The sequence below is a fragment of the Lipophrys pholis genome (genome assembly GCF_963383615.2).
Source record: "Lipophrys pholis genome assembly, chromosome: 2".
In the NCBI taxonomy this organism is placed as follows: Eukaryota; Metazoa; Chordata; class Actinopteri; order Blenniiformes; family Blenniidae; genus Lipophrys; species Lipophrys pholis.
This window is the reverse complement of record NC_137636.1, coordinates 38,764,913-38,785,404: the sequence shown is the minus strand read 5'-3', so window position 1 is coordinate 38,785,404 and position 20,492 is coordinate 38,764,913. Positions and strand designations below refer to the sequence as shown.

The 20,492-nt window shown below is 47.1% G+C and overlaps 1 protein-coding gene across 1 annotated transcript; it reads left to right on the top strand.

Moving 5' to 3' along the window:
* The first annotated feature begins 517 nt into the window (after nt 1–517).
* nnt2 (nicotinamide nucleotide transhydrogenase 2) lies at nt 518–20,372 on the top strand. Its single transcript, XM_080491998.1, has 21 exons — nt 518–896; nt 2,097–2,326; nt 2,414–2,613; nt 2,701–2,788; nt 2,860–2,948; nt 3,028–3,215; nt 5,124–5,257; nt 5,342–5,533; nt 5,979–6,129; nt 7,390–7,551; nt 7,640–7,750; nt 7,824–7,969; nt 8,967–9,162; nt 10,975–11,208; nt 11,995–12,155; nt 13,366–13,545; nt 13,620–13,779; nt 16,307–16,388; nt 18,909–19,027; nt 19,269–19,384; nt 19,491–20,372. The coding sequence occupies exons 1-21, from the start codon at nt 767–769 to the stop codon at nt 19,635–19,637; spliced, it is 3,216 nt and encodes a 1,071-aa protein (XP_080348124.1). The 5' UTR covers nt 518–766; the 3' UTR covers nt 19,638–20,372.
* The last annotated feature ends 120 nt before the right edge of the window (nt 20,373–20,492 follow it).

Sequence of the window (20,492 nt, the reverse complement as noted above, 5' to 3'; positions counted from 1 at the left end):
GTGTGTGTGTGTGTGTGTGTGAGCAGACTTCTAATCTGGGCTGGAAGACTCTCTGGCGACATAAATGATCTCAAATTATTTCTGCCTGAATGTCGATCGGGTTTGGAAATAACAGACAATTCATTTCTAGCAGCTGCTTCAGGTGGGAGGAGCCAGTAGAAACTCAGGGTTTCCTTTACTAAACCTGCCAGCCAGCAGGTTCTGCTGAGAGTATGTTACCATGGTGACTGACCCAGAGCTTAATCCAGCTGTCTGGAATGGAAAACTCTGGGTTTCTCTCATTTCAGGGTTAGCATACTCTGAGTTTTCACAAAACTCGCTTTCTGGAATCCCCCCTGGTGTTTGCTTGGATGTTGAATATTGAGTCTTCCTCTCCAACCTTTTAATCTCAACACTGACACCTCTGCTCCTCCTCTGCTCCTCCTCACAACAACCAGGCCCAGAAACTTGGCACAGTGTCGCAGGGCGGCGTCATAAGTCCAGATCTCGCGAACAAGCCTGTGGTGTGTGTGTGTGTGTGTGTGTGTGTGCGTGTGTGTGTGTGTGTGTGTGTGTGTGTGTGTGTGTGTGTGTGTGTGTGTGTGTGTGTGTGTGTCCTGCAGGGCTGAAGTGTCACTCTGCTGTCTGTAGGCCTCGCTGCACACAGGGCCTGGTGTGGCACCGACTCCAGGGCAGTATAATGTTCTTAGCTGTTCCACAGCAGTAGAGTTCACCGATCTCTGCTTGTTTGACTTCATAATCAAGATCTGTCTGGAGTCTGGGGAACATGTCGTACCTCCTGCGCTGCATCTCCAGCTCTTCTGTCACTTTGTTCCAGCGAGGCGTCTGTCAGAAGATACCTGGCCGGAGGCATTTCAGGACTTTCCCTGTGTTATGGGACCAAAAGGCCTCCAGAGGTAGGACATGTCCAGCTTTATTCAAATCTCCCTGCTCAACCTTCAGAAGATTTTCCACAGGGGACCGGCTGGGTTTGCACTCTTCCTTTTTTCGGTTTGGATTTCCTCTCGCCTGAATTTGAGAATAAGAGTGTAAGAGTTCAGTCGAGGACACGCTCCTCCTGGCCAGCGGAGTGGAAAACTCCACGGATCGCCTCCCGTGTCGGCAGGTTATTCGAGATGTTCCCGAAATAGGGAAAGTAGTTGTGAAGCAGGCCGCGGCGCTGCTCACTGAGCAGCAGCCACTGCTAACGTGAGAGCAGAACGAGGTCAGTTAAAGGTGACAGGACAAAACCTTCGCCGCTGTCCAGACCATGGTGTCCACAAGCGTTTGTTTATGGAGTCGGTGCCGAACGCGAGGTCACATGCCACACAGCTTGTTTGTCAAGGTGCTGCGAGTTTTAACGTTAGAGTGTGTGTGTGTGTGTGTGTGTTTGTGCGTGTGTGTGTGTGTGTGTGTGTGTGTGTGTGTGTGTGTGTGTGTGTGTGTGTGTGTGTGAGAGAGAGTGAACTGGAGCGGTGCCAATCACCTGCTAATAAAGTCTCCATGGCGGCGAGGTCACCGTGCCATGTACAGAGAGAAATGTGAAACCCGAGACCGTTGGCAGCCGCACGACCTCGGCGGTGTGCGCATGCTCGCCGGTGATCTTCAACATGTTTTCCCCATTTTTCACTTGTGATCAGATATTTTAACTCCTCATGATAATAATGTGTAGCGGCCATTTTATGTTTGATAAGTTTTTGTTGTTTATGATGTTCACCTGCTGACTGGCCTCATCTGAAAACACTATGTTCACCCACTAGGGGGCGCTTGGGTAATGTTTGGAGGACATAAAGCCTCCAGGTGATGGAGGCCCGGTGAGCAGGACAGTGTCAGGTGGGATCATATTCAACCCTGATTTGGTTTTGTTGGAAATCTAGGAATTATATAGGAACTCAGTAAATGAAGGAATCAACTTGTTGGAAACTGAAAGCCAAAACAATGGATTGATATGTCCAAGGACAAGCTGTGGATTGGACATTGATCGTTGTTGCTCTGTACACAGGTCTGAAACCAAAGTCTTCTCACCGGAGTGGTACTTTGAATAGGTTAATGCATCAATGTACAAGGTGTGGTTGATGCATCTTTTTCAAACTGCCGTTGCTCTGGCTGGTGTGCAGGTGTGCTCTACAAAGACGTGGTGGTCGGCGTTCCCAAAGAGACGATGCAGAATGAGCGTCGCGTGGCGCTGTCTCCCGCTGGGGTGCAGGCGCTGGTCAAACAGGGCTTCCAGGTGCAGGTGGAGAGCGGTGCCGGAGAGGAATCCAAGTTCTCAGACCAGCAGTACCGAGACGCTGGAGCCAGGATCACCGACGTGGAAGGAGCTCTGGGCTCAGACCTGGTCCTCAAGGTTCGACATGTCTGTCGTTTGTGCTGCTGACATGGAGGATCTTCCTGTAGTTTAGATGCAGTTACAGGTTTACGTTGTCTGCTGCAGGTTCGAGCCCCCAGTCTGAGCGAGGCAGACCTCCTGAAGCCTCAGGCCACCTTGGTGAGCTTCATTTATCCGGCCCAGAACCCGGAGCTGATGTCGAAGCTGTCGGAGAGGCAGAGCACCGTGCTGGCCATGGACCAGGTGCCCCGGGTCACCATCGCTCAGGGCTACGACGCTCTGAGCTCCATGGCGAACATCGCTGGGTAGAGAAAAGCCTGTTCTCAATGCACATTAAACTGTATCAGGAAGTGTTTCTGCAGTAACTAAAACTTGAGTCTATACTTCTGCAGATACAAGGCGGTGGTTCTGGCCGCCAATCACTTCGGTCGGTTCTTCACGGGTCAGATCACAGCTGCAGGAAAAGTCCCTCCGGCGAAGGTAACCCCTTTCGTTCTAGTGCTTTCAGATAAAGGTGGTCCTCTGGTACGTGTGGATGTTTCTGTTCACAGGTCCTGGTTATAGGAGGAGGTGTTGCCGGTTTAGCTGCAGCAGGAGCAGCGAAGTCGATGGGAGCCATCGTCCGGGGGTTTGACACCAGGTATGAGACGGGAGGAAGGAAGACAGTATGTCTGAGAGTGCAGGCTGAGTGATGATGCTGCGGATTCTTCCTCCGTCAGGCCTGCAGCTCTGGAGCAGTTCAAGTCGTTCGGGGCCGAGCCTTTAGAAGTGGAGATCAAAGAGTCTGGAGACGGGGTCGGAGGTTATGCCAAAGAGATGTCAAAAGAGTTTATCGACGCCGAGATGGCTCTTTTCGCCAAGCAGTGCAAAGACGTGGACATCGTCATCAGCACTGCTTTGATTCCAGGTCAGTCTCCCTCGTACCTCCTCACACTTCTGACTTTGCTCCACGTCAACATTGAACCTCGTCGCTGACGAGGAGGGAGTAGTTCACTGTGATGAGGCAGCAGACGTTCGCTGGTATATTGTTCTTAGTCTGATTTGCTGCCATGAACTTGTTCCAACAAAGAAGCTTCAGATTCAACCCCAGTGGAAGCTGTTTCATCAGAAGCTTTCCTGCTGCCAACAGAAGAAGGGCACCGGCCATCACTCACAGACGAGAGCTGAAGAGTTGAGGAGTTTAGATTCAGACATCACGTTTGGAGTGGATTGACTGTCCTCTGATTCTCCTGCATCTTCAACTGAAGAATTTGCTTGGTCTCAGGGAGTCGAGGTTCTGCTGCTCCAGCGGTTTGCTCTGTGGAAAACCAAATGATTACTATGTTTGTTCCAAAAGATTGGGGGCAGCACATCGAGTTTTCAAAAGATGAGTTCAGAAGACTGAAGTGCTTCATGCTATTTATCCTGGGCCACGTGACAAATCAAAACCTCTTGCTTTTCCTTCATAGAGCTTTTGTTGGAGTTGTGATGGTTCTGCTGAGACTCTGCCTGTTAAACTGAACACAGCAGGTGTAAGAGAATCCAGAAAGCATGTGTTGTTTTAAGTTCTATAACTCAGAACCTCTGGCCTCTGATTCACTGCTCTGATCAAACACTAGGTGGCAATGAAGAGACACAACTCCAAACCAATGTCTCAGACTCGTGTGTAGTCTCTTGTCGGCAGTGCAATTCTTTTATTTGACAAACACATAATGAGCAGATTCTTAATACATTAAAACAATATCGCCTCCTTGTGGGCATCGTGGTAAAGTGGTGGTTTGTGTTCTTGGTCTAGCAAGAGACGTGTGTGTGTGTGTGTGTGTGTGTGTGTGTGTGTGTGTGTGTGTGTGTGTGTGTGTGTGTGTGAGAACTGGAAATTTGTTAGCATGGAGAAGCTCTCCGTCCTTGCATTGGTATGTCCAACATATGTCCAACATACGTTGGTCCTCCTGCTCAATCTTCCATTCATCTTTCTCTGATCGGGGATCAGCTGGATCTGATCCCGGCCGGTTACACTGCAGACGGCTCGTCAGTCTGGGTCATAATCACAAATCAAGTACCAAAGACACATTTTAAATGAGAGGAAACCTGAGTTTCCACAGGAAGACAATGCAAACTTCTCATGGAGAAGACGTCTTGATTGGAAGGTGTGGTTTTCTGTCTGTGAAGCGACAGCACTAACCAGTAACCACTCCACCACAGTGTCGTGAGTCTCCTCAGCTGTAAAAGGAGAGTTGAAGCTGCCCTTTGTGTTTTTTATGCTCCAAACAGTGAAACTCTTCGCCCCGTTTAATCTCTGAAAAACAAAGTTTCCACGTACTTTTGTACCTTTTGTTCCCCTGGAAAATAAGCTCAGTATTAATGATGTCAAACTAGTTTTAACAGCAGACCAGACAAAAACACAAGTTTAACTGGAAATTCTTTGCCAAGCCGGAGTTGTTGTTCTCTTTCCCTCCTGTCCTCATTAAGGGTGGAGGAGCAGCACCTTGCAAGGCGTTGGAGTGAGGCTGGTCTGTTAACGTCCACCATGAACTCAGGATACACACAGTTGGCCTCGCTTCAGTTACATAGGATCCTTTTCCTGCTGGACTTCCTTGTTTTCAAATGGAGAGATGTGGATGAATGGATACCAGTGGATGATTTCTCTGCAGTGACAGAATCCGTTGACTGGTGTTTGTTTGAGACTCGTACTTACAAAGATTTCCACCTGTTACCTCCATGGTGTTGCAGTCTAACTTTAATGAACTGTGACTTTTTTTTCAACTTTAAGTTTTAAATCACATGACTCTACTTTGAGTTATTTGTTGTGCCGGTCCTGTGATGTGACCGGATGCAGGGAAGCGAGCTCCAGTTCTGATCAAGAAGGAGTTTGTGGAGTCCATGAGGGACGGCTCAGTGGTGGTGGATCTGGCTGCAGAGGCAGGGGGCAACATCGAGACCACCAAGCCCGGAGACCTGCACGTTCACAAGGTGTGGGCTTTCCCCCTAAACACACCCGGTGCAGTTTTACTGCCGTGAAAAGTTGCCGTTGATGTGTTTTTCTCACTGAACCAGGGAGTAACACACATCGGCTACACGGACCTGCCCAGCCGCATGGCCACCCAGGCCAGCACTCTCTATTCCAACAACATCCTGAAGCTGCTGAAGGCCATCAGCCCCGACAAGGACTACTTCCACTACCAACCCAAAGACGAATTCGACTATGGAACAATTGGCCACGTCATCCGTGGGACTTTGGTCATGAAGGTGGGTTTTTCTTTGTTGTAGCTGCCTGCTGGCCTCCTTCCCGTCCCGCTCACTCAGCAGCAGCTATCAGTCCGGACCCGGCCCAGCAGGGAACAGCTCACGCTGGATCCCACATTGTTATGAAGGTTTCAAAATATACTTTCCCAGGAATGTTGGCTTTGACATTCTGTTTATGACAGAGAAGCCACGCAGCCGCAACAGGACATATCAGTTTACCTCTTGTTAAACGAAGCATTCTTCCAGAGGCCCTGGTGACCGGCTGGTGATCGCTGTGAGTTCAGTTTAGTCTCCGTTGCTTCCCGGGAGTTCCTCTCCCACCGTCGCCCACAGATCTCCCACCACGCAAATCCAACTGAGTTTTGATGTTTGTTTCTCACGGAAAACTTTCCTGGGCTTGCTGGTGCTTCTCGCACTGGTCTTCTTCTTTGTTTTCTGTTGAATTCAGGACGGTAAGAACATGTTCCCGTCCCCCCTCCCCAAAACGCCGCCGCCAGCTCCGCTCAAACAGAAATCAGTGGCAGAGCTGAAGGCGGAGAAGGCAGCCACGGTTTCTCCCTTCAGACGCACCATGACCTCCGCCAGCGTCTACACTGCAGGTCAGACAGTCGGCACCACAAGGTCAAAGAAGTACATTTAAAAATACTACATAACATGTATACTTCCAACATAATTATATCAAGATTCCTGGACATCCATGATAAATGGAACTTTTGTAAAACTGAACCTGAGAGTGTAACTCATCTGTCTTATTGTTGCTCACACAGTCGTGTATTTTCTATACAAAACAACATAAAGTCAATATTGAAGGGAAAAACATTACTGATTTTGAATCTAATGATGAGAAACGTTCATTTCTATACTTTATTAGTATAATTGTTATATTTACTAATGTACATTTTTAAATTCTGTTCTTTTATTCAAGTTGTTCTTGAGTGAAGTTGATTATTATCTTGAGTCTTTTAAGTTAACGACTTAAAAAACTGCACATGAATGATCAGCACCCACACTGAGATATTCAATCATTAAACTGTCACTTATATAATTCATTTTACAGGAAATATCACAACTATCAAGTCTGCCACACTGATTTATTCTTTTATTTCTTTAGTTTATTCTTCCTTTTTTCTCTGCCATTTTACTGTCATAATCTTTAGTGTAAACTTTGTTGCTGCCGTCGCAGTTAAGATTTGTGAATTGGAAGGATGATTCACAAGCTTTAAATAAAGTTTATTTAAAAAAAGAAGAAAAAACCAAAGACATGCACAGGAACACAGAGACATTCAGACTTTGGAATTAAAGTCAAGCAACTTTTAAGTTATTTTCTTTTTTCCACTTTTGTGCAAAACATTATAGAATTTAGCCAGACTACAAACAAAAACTTGTTTCTCTTTACTGTTATTTTTTTTATGAACAAAACATCAACTCCCATATCTATTTGTATAGTATTCATATGTAATTAAAAAAGTTGCAAAAAAAAAGCTGATGCAGCTAAAAATGTGTCTCTCAAAAAAATGGGGGTTTATACTTTGTTTTATACTTTAGATGTTTTTCTGAAGGGATCGAGATTTAATGACACAAAATCTAGTTCAAGTCAATAAGTTGCAGATTAACATTCAGTGGTTTTCCTGGACAACCTTGGGCTTTTTTCTTTTCTTGTTTTTTTAGTAACAAAAAAAAAAAAGTTAATGCAGCAAATCTGCATGTTTTCAAATGGAAAATGTATGAATCAACAATTATACAACTATTCATTAATGCATAAGAATTGATTTGTTCCTGGGAGAAATCCTGTTGCTTGTGAAAAAGGAAGAAAGGTGTGGTTGCAGAAGCAGAAGCTAAACGTTGGCGTTGCTCTGTAGGCGTCTCCACCTGTTTGGCTCTGGGCATCATCTCCCCCAACGCTGCCTTCACTCAGATGGTCACGACCTTTGGCCTGGCCGGCCTGGTGGGCTACCACACCGTGTGGGGCGTGACCCCGGCCCTGCACTCCCCTCTCATGTCGGTCACCAACGCCATCTCAGGTGAGGGGGAACGACCACAGGAAACCGCCGGAGCTCCATCTGAAGTGTCTTGGTACTTTTCTGAACAAACGGTGGTTCTGCTCTGCAGGCCTGACGGCGGTCGGAGGTCTGGTGCTGATGGGCGGAGGCCTCACACCCTCCTCCACGGCGGAGAGTCTGGCTCTGGCTGCTGCCTTCGTCTCGTCCATCAACGTCGCCGGTCTGACCTGCAGCACATCATCAGACTCACTGCAGACCCAGCCACATGACCTTTCTTTTCTCTGCACATGCAGGAGGTTTCCTGATCACCCAGAGGATGCTGGACATGTTTAAACGTCCCACTGACCCCCCAGAGTACAATTACCTGTACGCCCTGCCGGCGGCGGCCTTTGTTGGGGGATACGGAGCGTCTGTGGCGGCTGGATATAACATCGAGCAGGTAAATGAAAATACACTGTTCTGTCAAGTCAAACAACTGAAGACGTCCAGTGGCTGCTCAGTGAACCGATCCAGAACACAGCAAGTGTTTGGTCCTATTGACTGTGAACCTATTCTTAGAATGTCTCAACGTCTGTGTGAGTGCACTTCATTTTAGTAGTAGTAGTAGTAGTAGTAGTAGTAGTAGTAGTAGTAGTAGTAGTAGTATGTTCAGTCAACCAGATACATGATGCAACAAAACAGAAAAGGAAAACAAAACAAAGTCTGTCAACTTGTTGTTTCAATGCGTCAACGTGCTTCTAATCAGTGAGCGAAGCGTTCAGGCTCAAGTTAAACTTATTTTGCCAAACCCTGTACAGAATACAAGTCAAGCTTCTTTCACTTAAAGCAACAAAACACAAACGAGTAATTCTCAAAACTGATTGGTGTCAGCGATGTCAATATAGAGGAGACTTGCATTTTGCTTTTGGGCCATTTGTGAAAAAACAAAATAAAACTGTCGTTGAAGGAAACACTGAATTTAAATTGTGTTATTCCTGAGCTCAGTGGTTTTCAAAAATAGTGAGCTAAACCACTTTTTAAATGTTTTAAGTGTATTTCTATTACACTTAAAGCGCTTTTTATATTCGTTCTTGCCTCATTTTAAACAAACTCCATTGAGGCTGTATCGATGTGCCTCATTCATTACAGCCTGTGTGTTAAGATCAACAATGACGTGTATTTTTTCATTTTAATGCAAAAAGTTTAATTGTTATTATTTGTATGTTTTAATGCAACATCTTTCTCTTCAAAATAGTAAAAGAACTCTGCTGCTCAGGTGCTTATTAATACAGGAAGTTAGAAATTGATTTGATAAGTTAAATATCAATATTGCTAAACAACATTTGAATTGGTTTCTATTCTGAATATTAAATGATTTGATTCCACCGTGAACGTTAACCACTGAGTCTTTTAGTGATTTGAGCAGAACAACCTGAGACGTGGTTCCTTCCTCCCAGATGATGTATCTGGGCTCCGGCCTGTGTTGCGTGGGGGCGCTGGCTGGACTCTCCGCCCAGGGCACCAGCCGCCTGGGGAACACCCTGGGCATGATGGGAGTGGCGGGGGGCATCGCTGCCACCCTGGGAGCCCTGAAGCCGTCACCGGAGCTGCTGTCGCAGATGACTCTGGCCATGGCTACTGGAGGAACGCTTGGTAGGCCTCATCTTCATCTCCCACACCCTCTTCCTCCACGCTGCTGCCACGCAGGCCTGTCCGCTTCATGCTGAGAGAAAGGCAGGGTACATCATGAACGGCCCCCCAAAATACACTTTCAGCCACATTCATGACCACTAATGGTCTTGTCTGTCTTTCTGCCATACCCAAACCAAAGAAAAAACACCCATCCTAATATTCGTCCTGTGAATACAGGCTGTGAAGGTGAAACATCACAAGTTACAACAGACAACACCCTTGTTAATGCTATATATACTATTTACAGTGATCCAAACACTTTCCAACTGTTGTTAGATTAAAGGAAGCTGAGCAGCTCTATCTAGATATTAACAGGACTGTCGAGCAGGAACTTACGTTTAACAAAGCAGCAGCAACAAATACAGAAGAACATGATTTTGACACTTGAACAAATGATGGCAGAGAACAAGAAACAACAGCAGCACATCTCAATGATGAGGAATGGGAGTGTGTGTGTGTGTGTGTGTGTGTGTGTGTGCGTGTGTGCGTGCGTGCGTGTGTGTGTGTGTGTGTGTGTGTGTGTGTGTGTGTGTGTGTGTGTGTGTGTGTGTGTGTGTGTGTTCTGTCCACTGGGTGTGGTTGGAACTGTTGCCCTCCTTCCCAATCCCAGCGGTGAATCCAGGCCCCCAGAAGCCAGCCGGCCTACCTTGATTGGGATTGGCTAAACCCCCGATGACACTATATAGGGTTTGATTTCTGATTGGCTGCTTGGAGCAACACACTTTTTATAACCTGGAACAAGCCAGGGACAGAGAGGACAGACTGTCTTCACTTCTGGGACGTCAGTCCAGGTATGGGGACGAGTAGTACTGCTGGAGAACCTCTAGGAAGTGAATTTTGAATATGAGCCTTTAAAATAATAACTGCGCCACTAAAACCTGGAATTTAACCTGAACCTTCCTGCTTTGACGTGAAAAAAATCTAACCACTGCTCAACCTTGCTGATCCTCATATTTAAAGAGTCTTTTTTTTTTTTTATTCTTTATTTTCAAAAAGTTGTGAAGTACAACAGGTTACAATCAGACATGTCATCACATTATCCACTTTTCTTATATTTAAAGAGTCTTTGACTGAAATTCACAGAACGTTTTAGTGACGTCAGAAATGTTTGTTTGCTTCCCGACGTAGCCTGTGAACAAGTGTTATCGTCGTCCTCCATCACAAATCCTGTCTCCTGTTTCCACGGCGAGGAGACTGGTGACCATCAAGCAACAAAACATGAGTTTCAGGTTAAAAAGAAAGAAAATGAATAAAGTCCAGACGTGTTTCCTTTGGAAGTCCAACAAGTTTGTTTAGGAAACTAGGAGACCATCATGATTGAGTTCCATCTTATTAACTCTGCTTGTTACTCCTCCAGCGCTTGAAGAGTGTGGTTCTGGTTGTTTTCTCTGTTCTGTTGTTAATTCACAACAGAACATTGATCAGATTGAAAGACGGTTGAGCTCCATCATCATGTGTGAACATTGTACATGTTCATAGTGATTGAAGAAGCCATGCTGTAGTCAACCTCCTGGGAGAAGCACATGCAGGTGTTAATTCACTTCCCCCCTGTTCTGGAGAAAACCCCATTAAACACTGAACTCAGGCCTCATTAGTTGGTCTTTGAAGAGCAGGCCCCGTAACTGAAAACAGCTTTCTCCTTTTAGAACTTTTCTTTTTTGAAATGTGTTTTTCCAGCCAGTGTGCAGGAGAAAGGAGGTTCTCTTGTGACTCAGCCAGAGACGGTTCCTCCCTGAAGCCTGTTTTTCTCCTCCTCTGCTGATCCTGCTGCAGGTCTGACCATCGCCAAGCGAATTGAAATCACTGACCTGCCGCAGCTGGTGGCGGCGTTCCACAGCCTGGTGGGGCTGGCGGCTGTTCTCACCTGCGTGGCCGAGTTCATGATCGAGTACCCTCACCTGGACACTCACCCGGCCGCCGGGGTGCTGAAGACCGTGGCCTACCTGGGCACCTACATCGGAGGCGTCACCTTCAGCGGGTCGCTGGTGGCCTACGGCAAGCTGCAAGGTACCGGCCTTCACACATCAGGCCCGGCGCCGCGGGTCTCATGACGTCACCGCCGTGGGTTTAAATCGTGTTCGTCTGGATCTTCAACTTGGATTTCTCCCACAGGAGCATCTGGTTCACAGCAGCACAGCCAGAAAAACAGAAATAAAACAATCCAGAGACCACACAAGCTCTCCCACACCGACACGGGCAGCAGATGACCTCTGGGTAGTCCTACAAAATGATATTTCATGGCTGCAGTGGAGTGGTCAGAGAGTTCTGACCTGACGGGTATTCCCCCTTGGTCACTAATATCGCTCTACATACTAGAGAAGCTGTGATGTTTAAAGCTCGGTTGAATCCAGGTCTGGACTCCAAGCTTGTACACGTGTCAGTACTCTCTAGTACTCTGTAGTACTCTGTAGTACTCTCTAGTTTACATGATAGTGTGACTGATCAAGATGAACACATGAGGAGCTTCTTGCTTTCGAGTCAGGCAGTCTCTCTCTCTCTATATACAGTATATATATATATATATATATATATATATATATATATATATATATATATATATATATATCTTGTGTGTTTATGCAAACAGTGAGATTATTCCCATAGTTGGTCTGGAAGAGGCACCAAAGACTTTCCACAGTTTAAAGCCTCCATGGAGAGAAGTGAGGGTTGAAAGTCATTCCACACCATTGAGGAGAAAAATGTCCTTATTTGTTTTATCGTGTTTCTTCCCTTTATTCCACCACAGACTCAATAATTCCTTTGCTTCTGTAAGAAGGTGCTTGTTGTTTGTAGGCGTCCTGAACTCGGCTCCTCTGATGTTACCTGGACGTCACGTGCTGAACGCCGGCCTGATGGCGGCGTCCGTCGGGGGGATGGTGCCCTTCATGCTCAGCTCCAGCTACGGCACCGGGATGGGCTGTCTGGTGGGAGTTTCCGGCCTTTCGACTGTCATGGTGAGTTGAACGCTGTGTTTCCTTGAGTCAACTCATATAAAAATAAAATAATGAAATACAGCAAATTCCATAAAGGAGGAAGATGTGCAACTTCTCCATGGTTCCATATTGTCCAGTTTGTCCAACAGGACTTTCAGTTACACGTCTTTTCCTTCAGCGTTTCAACGATTCATATTACTGGACTCAAATATCACATGGAAGTATAAAAATGTACACTGTGACCAGAATCGGTCGTGTACTTTTACTGTATTCTGCGAGTCACTCATCATAACAAACAACCATGATAAGATTAGTAATAATCCATCTCTCCATTATTTATCCACACCCTGGTCCGGGGTGCTGAGCCTCTCTCTGGCCACAGAAGATTGTGGCACCGTGACGTCACACACTGATCTACTCCTAAAGCGTTTCTATAGTCGCCAGACGGAGACCAAGTCACACATGCAGGTGGTTTTTTCTTGGGCCAGTCAAAGGTTATGTCAAGTCCAGGTCAAGTTACCTTATTTTCATGTCCTGTTTTAACATATATTTATTACCTCTGCCAGTTGGGGCGAAGGCTATGTTTTTATCTGTGTGTGTATTTATTTATTTGTATGTGTTTTACTAACTTTTAGCAAAAACTTTTCTCCTGAATTGCATGAAAGTTTAAGCGGTTGGGGGTCAAAGGTCAGGGGGGTATTTTCGTCATTCCAGGACAAGGAATTGAAAACTGAAGATTTGGTTTGACAACAATCGGACCAGAGCTGGCAGCGTTTCCATGAGCGAGACCTTGACCTTTGACCCAATCGCTCTCAATATTTAACGGAACTCGGATGATGACAAAGCATCCCTGGAATTTTTATGCAGTTCGGGTGAATAGTTTTTGTGAAAAGTTGGTAGAAAACATAGAAACCAATAAATATAAAAGGACCCAATGTGTGTCCGGTTCCAAATAGGTGTTTGCAAAGCAACATGGAGTAATAATGATCCTCATCATAACAACCATCCTCATAAATGCTCATGTCGCCGCAACCATGAGAAACATCAAACTTCATTAAGTTTTCTCTGCTGGATCTCAAAATCTTTAAAGTCTATTTGCAAAGTTATAAAGTGTACTTTGGTTTCTAGTTAAATCAGTTGTAACTGAAGGAAAAGGAACATTTGAATGGAGGAACACCACTGAGGCTCATTGAGCTGAAGCAGAGATCCACCGGGTCTGACGTTCCTGCAGGGTGTGACTCTGACGGCGGCCATCGGCGGCGCCGACATGCCCGTGGTCATCACGGTGCTGAACAGCTACTCTGGATGGGCTCTGTGTGCTGAAGGCTTCCTGCTGGACAACAACCTCATGACCATCGTCGGAGCGCTGATCGGCTCGTCTGGCGCCATCCTGTCCTACATCATGTGTGTGGTGAGTAGACCAGCATCTCTTCAAGACATCCACGTTAATCCCTCGGGTAACCGGCATCAGGAAACTGGTCTCAGGCGATGAACCGCTCCCTGCCCAACGTGATCCTGGGCGGGTACGGCACCACCTCCACCGCCGGCGGGAAGCCCATGGAGATCGTTGGCACGCACACCGAGGTCAACGTGGAGCAGTCCATTGATATCATCAAGGAGGCCAGCTCCATCATCATCACACCAGGTACACCTTGGAGACGCAGCTCCAGGTTTTATCAATAAAATCTCATTCATAATCTCAAACAATTTCTGGTTTTAAAACTAGTGACAAGTCTTTTTTTAATTTGTCCATTTTTCACTTGATGTACTTAACTTTAGGCCCAGATTTACATACATTCAGTTACGTGTAGCTGATGAAGCCTCAACCAGGGATTAAGGGCAGATTATTAAATTTATGGGGGGAAAGGGGGGGGGGGGCTTCTCCTGAGGGCCACATAATGATCCTCAACCGTGAGGACCAACTTTAGTATCGATGTCTCCCTCGATTAAAAACCTGCCTCTTTATATTCGACCACTAATTAGGTACTTATTGTGTTAAAATCTTTACATTCTGCATGAATCCTTGTTTGGTCACTGTGAGCTGACGGACCGTTGGTGCCTCTCAGATGAAACTACACACCACCTGGAAAATACCAGCCAAGCATGTAAATGACTTTTCTTTTCTTTATTCATTCCTCATTGACCGGACGGACAACCAAAGCTGCCATATAGAGTAAAGCTCTGATCAGGTTTTTTACTTCGTTCACCCAGAAATACTTTTTACTTCTGCAGATTTGTGGTATTTAACTCAAATAAATGTACCAGATTTTGCAGTTTGCTCATTTAAATCGGACAGAAAACCTGCTTATTATCTGATGTTGTTGGAATTCTAGTTAAAGATTGAACAGAAAGAATGAAGGAATCAGAACAACCCCCAGACAGAACGTCATTTTGACCTCATTAGACTGTTTTTGTTTTTTTAAATATATAAAGCTTCATGTTTGAGTAACTCAAGGTGAAGAAATAAAATGCTGTCACGTTTATGCAAATATCACACTTCTAATTATGAGCCAGGTCCTTTTTTTCCGGATTGCATTAAAGCCAGAGGATATTAATCGACCTCCAGGGTGTATTATCCTCGTGTACCATTACATTAAGCAGTAACTTTTCCTCCGGCACAAAGTCAAACAGTCATGATAAAAGGTCCCAGCCTTAGGTGGAGATGCGTAGATAAATAGAGGTTTGGGCTGACATGAGAGACGAAGGTGGAGCTCCATTTGATGAAACTCTCACCACTGGACAGCATGAATCTTTCTCTGCTCTCCAGCTGCAGCTGCTCAGACTGTCAGGATCGATCACATAAGCTGTCTGTCATTTGATCGAGTTCACCTGGAGAGAACGAGCAGAGGCTCGGCGCACTGCCAAAATGAAATGTGAATAAAAACAGCAGCCCTGGATCGGCCACAGTCTTTAGTAGAGCGCCTCAGAATGGTCTTGGGCCTGGGCCTTGACGGTCAGTGACCACTAGAGGGAGCAGTTTATTCACAAATGATCCTGCAGCCACACGTGCAGGGAGAAAAACACCACAATTGATGGTTTAGATTTGTGAGCGTGAGATAATGAACACATCTTGATTGATGAAGCAGAAGAAGCCAGACTCATCTGTCAGCCGAGGAGCAGCATGAGAAAAGGAGGGAACCGGTCGGAGAAGCTTGGACTTTGCTGCTGTTTTCCAAACCAACAGGAGGACGGCTGTGTGGTCCAACATGCTGGTTCCATTAGACAAACAGTGACAAGTCTGAAGAGCTTTTGAGTTCAAACAAGACTTCTCGATGTGCTGTGAGGAAACAGAAGGCTCTCTGGTTGTCTGGGGATTTACAAGATACTTGTTACCAGTGACTGGAATCAAAGAACCTGATTGAGGAAATGTTTAACTCAAAAGAAAGAAAAGAAAAGTAAATGACCACCAGAGTTATTCAGGGGTTAGAAAATGGTTCTTTGTACGCAGGAGCTCCAACTGCTCACCACACATGCTCCAGTTTTCCTTCAGAGAGCGGTGAAGTACTCTGATTTAATCCAGAGGAGTCTTGGATTATCCCAGAGCAGAGGAATGAGCAGTTTGATCTGTCCTGCTGGGTTCAGAGAGGAATTACTGTGAAATGTTCTTCCTGTCTGGTGGGCAATGAGCAGAAATGGACCTCCAGAGGATAAACTGCTGCAATAAAAAACACTTTACACAAGTTTTTCTTTACTTGATTTGTAGAATCATTAGATCCTGAGACTGAACTTTTCCTTTAAGTCTCAAAATGTTGGAGGAATCTGAGGTTCGGAGAAATGCTTTTTCGTTTTAGTAGAAATAAAGAAATATGGAGGCAAAAGATGTTTTCTATTGTCGGGATTTGTTGAAAATGTATTATTAAAATGAACTAAGCCGTAGTGCTGAACAATGTAGAGAATGTAACATCAAGCCAAATTTCAAATCAAAAGTTAAAACAAGAAAATGTATATAAACCTCCTCGTGTTACATCTTAGGTCTTCTCTGCTACTTGGAATTGAAGAAGATGAGTCGACACGATGAAGCTTCAGAGGCTTTTTAGTTCAATTCATCCAACTCTGGTTCAGTCTTGACTGTAGATGGAAGCGACCTGGGTTCAATTTAAAGGAGCAGCTGAAGACATGTTTACTGTTTAGAACACATAAAGCTGAAGGACGCTGGCCTCACTGTGTTGCAGGTTGGGGTCTGTGTGCAGCCAAAGCTCAGTATCCCATAGCAGACATGGTGAAGATGCTGAGGGAACAGGGCAAGACGGTCAGGTGAGTTTCTTCATCGCTTTGTGCTCAAAGGTAAAGATTATTCAAACTAAATCACAATGAGCCAGACGACCGCAAACACTCACTTCTACTTTTAAAGGAAATGTTAAAAAACTAACGAACACAGAGCCTGTTTATGGACGGTGGGGGGGCTTTTCCACCAGGTTCTAGTTCTGGTCCAGGGCCAGACTTAGCACCGGTTCTTTGACTTTCCACCTCCAAATCCCCGGCCAATCAGGGGCTGAACTGGTGCTACACTGGCCCCACTTCATTGCTGGACCAGAGCGGAGCCAGAGCGGGGCCAGAGCAGGGTCAGAGAGGAGCCAGAGAGGAGCCAGAGCGGGGCCAGAGAAGAGCCAGAGAAAAGCCAGAGAAGAGCCAGAGAAGAGCCAGAGAGGAGCCAGAGTGGGGCCAGAGAAGAGCCAGAGAGGAGCCAGAGAAGAGCCAGAGAAGAGCCAGAGAGGAGCCAGAGAAGAGCCAGAGAGGAGCCAGAGAGGAGCCAGAGCGGGGCCAGAGAGGAGCCAGAGAAGAGCCAGAGAGGAGCCAGAGAAGAGCCAGAGAAGAGCCAGAGAGGAGCCAGAGTGGGGCCAGAGAAGGGCCAGAGAGGAGCCAGAGAGGAGCCAGAGCGGGGCCAGAGAAGAGCCAGAGAGGAGCCAGAGAGGAGCCAGAGAGGAGCCAGAGAAGAGCCAGAGAGGAGCCAGAGTGGGGCCAGAGAAGAGCCAGAGAAGAGCCAGAGAGGAGCCAGAGTGGGGCCAGAGAAGAGCCAGAGAGGAGCCAGAGAGGAGCCAGAGCGGGGCCAGAGAGGAGCCAGAGTGGGGCCAGAGAGGAGCCAGAGAAGAGCCAGAGAGGAGCCAGAGAGGAGCCAGAGAGGAGCCAGAGAAGAGCCAGAGAAGAGCCAGAGAAGGGCCAGAGAGGAGCCAGAGAAGAGCCAGAGAAGAGCCAGAGAGGAGCCAGAGTGGGGCCAGAGAAGAGCCAGAGAGGAGCCAGAGAGGAGCCAGAGCGGGGCCAGAGAAGAGCCAGAGAGGAGCCAGAGAGGAGCCAGAGAAGAGCCAGAGAGGAGCCAGAGAGGAGCCAGAGAGGAGCCAGAGAAGAGCCAGAGAGGAGCCAGAGTGGGGCCAGAGAAGAGCCAGAGAAGAGCCAGAGAGGAGCCAGAGTGGGGCCAGAGAAGAGCCAGAGAGGAGCCAGAGCGGGGCCAGAGAGGAGCCAGAGAAGAGCCAGAGAGGAGCCAGAGAGGAGCCAGAGAAGAGCCAGAGAGGAGCCAGAGAAGAGCCAGAGAAGAGCCAGAGAGGATCCAGAGAAGTGGTTATAGAGAAAAAATAAAGATAACGCTTGGGAACGATATAATAAGTCGTTCCCTGAAGTTAATAATACGAGGGAACGAGATTATTTAATCCGTGATCGCGGAGCCGTGGTTCTAGAGCTACAGAGCTCCTCCTGTCAGTCAGCTGGTGACTCTAGAACCTAGAACCAGTTCTTTTCAGGCTTTTCATGGTGACATCATTGTAACTAAGTCCACCTCCAGGTCTTGTCTGGCGTTCTGACCGCAGGCTGAGGTCTGCATGAGCAGCAGGGGGCGCTCCGCTATGAGACGCTCTACAGAACTTCTTTCTAATGAAGCCAGACTTCTGGTTCCTCAGGAACTACTAAACAAACTACAAACTACTGGAAATGAAAGTTGGAGTTTTTAGAGCTAAAATGAGCCTTTTAACGGCTTCATGTGAAAGAGAACTTTAATCAGAGTGGTTACCTAGGTTACCATGGAAACGGCTGTAGAGCAGCGTTCTATCATTCTACACCTCCATTCCTCCATGATCTTTGCGAGCATATGTGACGTGTGTTGTTTTTCCGCGGTCACTGCTAAATAAAAAGGGGCGGCGCCTCTCTGCTGGAGAGTGAGTGAGTGCCGCACGACGGAGTTCAGAACGCCTCTTGAGCTATTTGGTCTAGCGACTAGCGAGCTGAGTCTGTGTGTGTGGTGATGTCCACATCGGCTGTAAGGTCCGGAGGGAGCTCCGGGACAGCGAGAGAGACAACCGCTGCTCGGGATTCAACAATAACTCCAGTGATAACTCCGCCCCCACCTGATGATGCATCTGGCCCCGCTCTGGCCCCGCTCTGGCTCCGCTCTGGCTGTGCGGTGGAAAAAGAACCGGTTCCTTGTTGTGCTCATTTGAGAACTGGCTCTGGCACCGGCCCTGAACTAGAACCTGGTTCTTGTTGGTGGAAAAGCCCTACGGGAGGACGAAAACTCTCGGTCCCCCTGTAGAACATGCAAACTCTACACAGAAAGCCTGTGCAGTCAGTAAAATGAAAATACACCTCGACAGCTGGTTCTGGCAGAATAAATGTTCCAGAGTCGTCCCACCAGTCGCCTGCTGCTCGGCGCAGCACCAGCTGGGTGGTGATTGGGTTCAGATTGACCCTGCCTTATCATTTCACATGGAAAGTATCTCTTTATTATTTCATGCTATAATTAATCCAGATGAATGTAGCTGTAATATTTTTGAGTCCCTGTGCCTGCAGGTTCGGTATCCACCCGGTGGCCGGTCGTATGCCGGGCCAGCTGAACGTCCTGCTGGCTGAGGCCGGCGTCCCCTACGACGTGGTCCTGGAGATGGACGAGATCAACAACGACTTCCCAGGCAAGCTCCTTTTGATGCCAGCGGTTCTGTCCTGCGACGCGGCCGCCGGCTTGACAGGACGGATCCGATTGCAGACCACCTCCTCTTGATCGGCGCTCGCAGCAGCCACATGTTGTCCGGGTGTTCAGAGCCGCGGTCGTTTCCTTAGCAACACGGCGTGCAGTCAGTCCCAGACAGGGTTCTGTTTATGACGGGGCAGATCCGATGCTGTTGTGTTAAACGGAGTGTGTGTGACCCTCAGAGACAGACCTGACGCTGGTCATCGGAGCCAATGACACGGTGAACTCTGCTGCACAAGAGGATCCCAACTCCATCATCGCTGGCATGCCGGTTCTGGAGGTGTGGAAGTCCAAACAGGTTCGTCGACTCTTTGTTTTTTTGACAACCTTTGAAGAGGCTCACTGGAGCAGGATTGTTTTTCAGCCCATAAAGTGAGATGTTTCCTGTTGAATGGTGACTGCAGGTGATCGTGATGAAGCGCACCCTGGGTGTGGGCTATGCCGCAGTAGATAATCCCATCTTCTACAAGCCCAACACGTCCATGTTACTGGGAGACGCCAAGAAGACCTGCGACAGCCTGCAGGCAAAGATCAGGGAGGTCTACTACTAGTTACTCACTTCTACTGCGTCTCAGCACGTTAACAACAGTATTTCCAGTATTGGCTTTAAGGATTGAGTTTTGTAGAGAACATATTTATTTGGTTTGTAACAAATGTTATTAGGTTATTAAAGTGGAAAATATTCCTAATATGACTTTTTTGAAGATAAAGGAATGAATCTCTCAAATGTAAAAGTGTATTGATTTGTAAATATAGTATTTACCAGGAGTGTGTTTGTGCATTACTCTTCTGCCATGCACACCTCTGCAGCAAACAATATGTCAGGTCTCTGTGTCTCTGTGTGTCTCTCTGTGGGTCTCTGTGTCTCTCTGTGCGTCTCTGTCTCTCTGTGTCTCTCTGTGCGTCTCTGTCTCTCTGTGCGTCTCTGTGTCTCTCTTTGTGTCTCTGTGCGTCTCTGTGTCTCTCTGTGCGTCTCTGTGTGTCTCTGTGTCTCTCTGTGCGTCTCTGTGTCTCTCTGTGCGTCTCTGTCTCTCTGTGGGTCTCTGTGGGTCTCTGTGCGTCTCACCTCGTGTTTCCAATCAACCACTGATCTTCTCCTCTGTGGTCTCCCATCGTTGTGTCCCACCTGTGTCCACCCTTCCCAGTGTATTTAAACTCCTCTCCCTCGGTTGTCCTGGTCGAATCGTCTCGTCAACATGTCTCGCCTCTTGTCATCGTGTCCCTCCTGTGTCTCTGTGTCTTCTTGTGTCTCCTGGACTTTGTTTCAATAAACCTGGTTTTTACGGAACTCCCTGCGTCTGTGTTTGGGTCCACCCTGCATGACCCTGACACCATAATGGAGTAACTGCCAGGAGCTTCATAGTTTCATCATTTGGACTGTAATGAAGCCGATCATGGAATGAAAC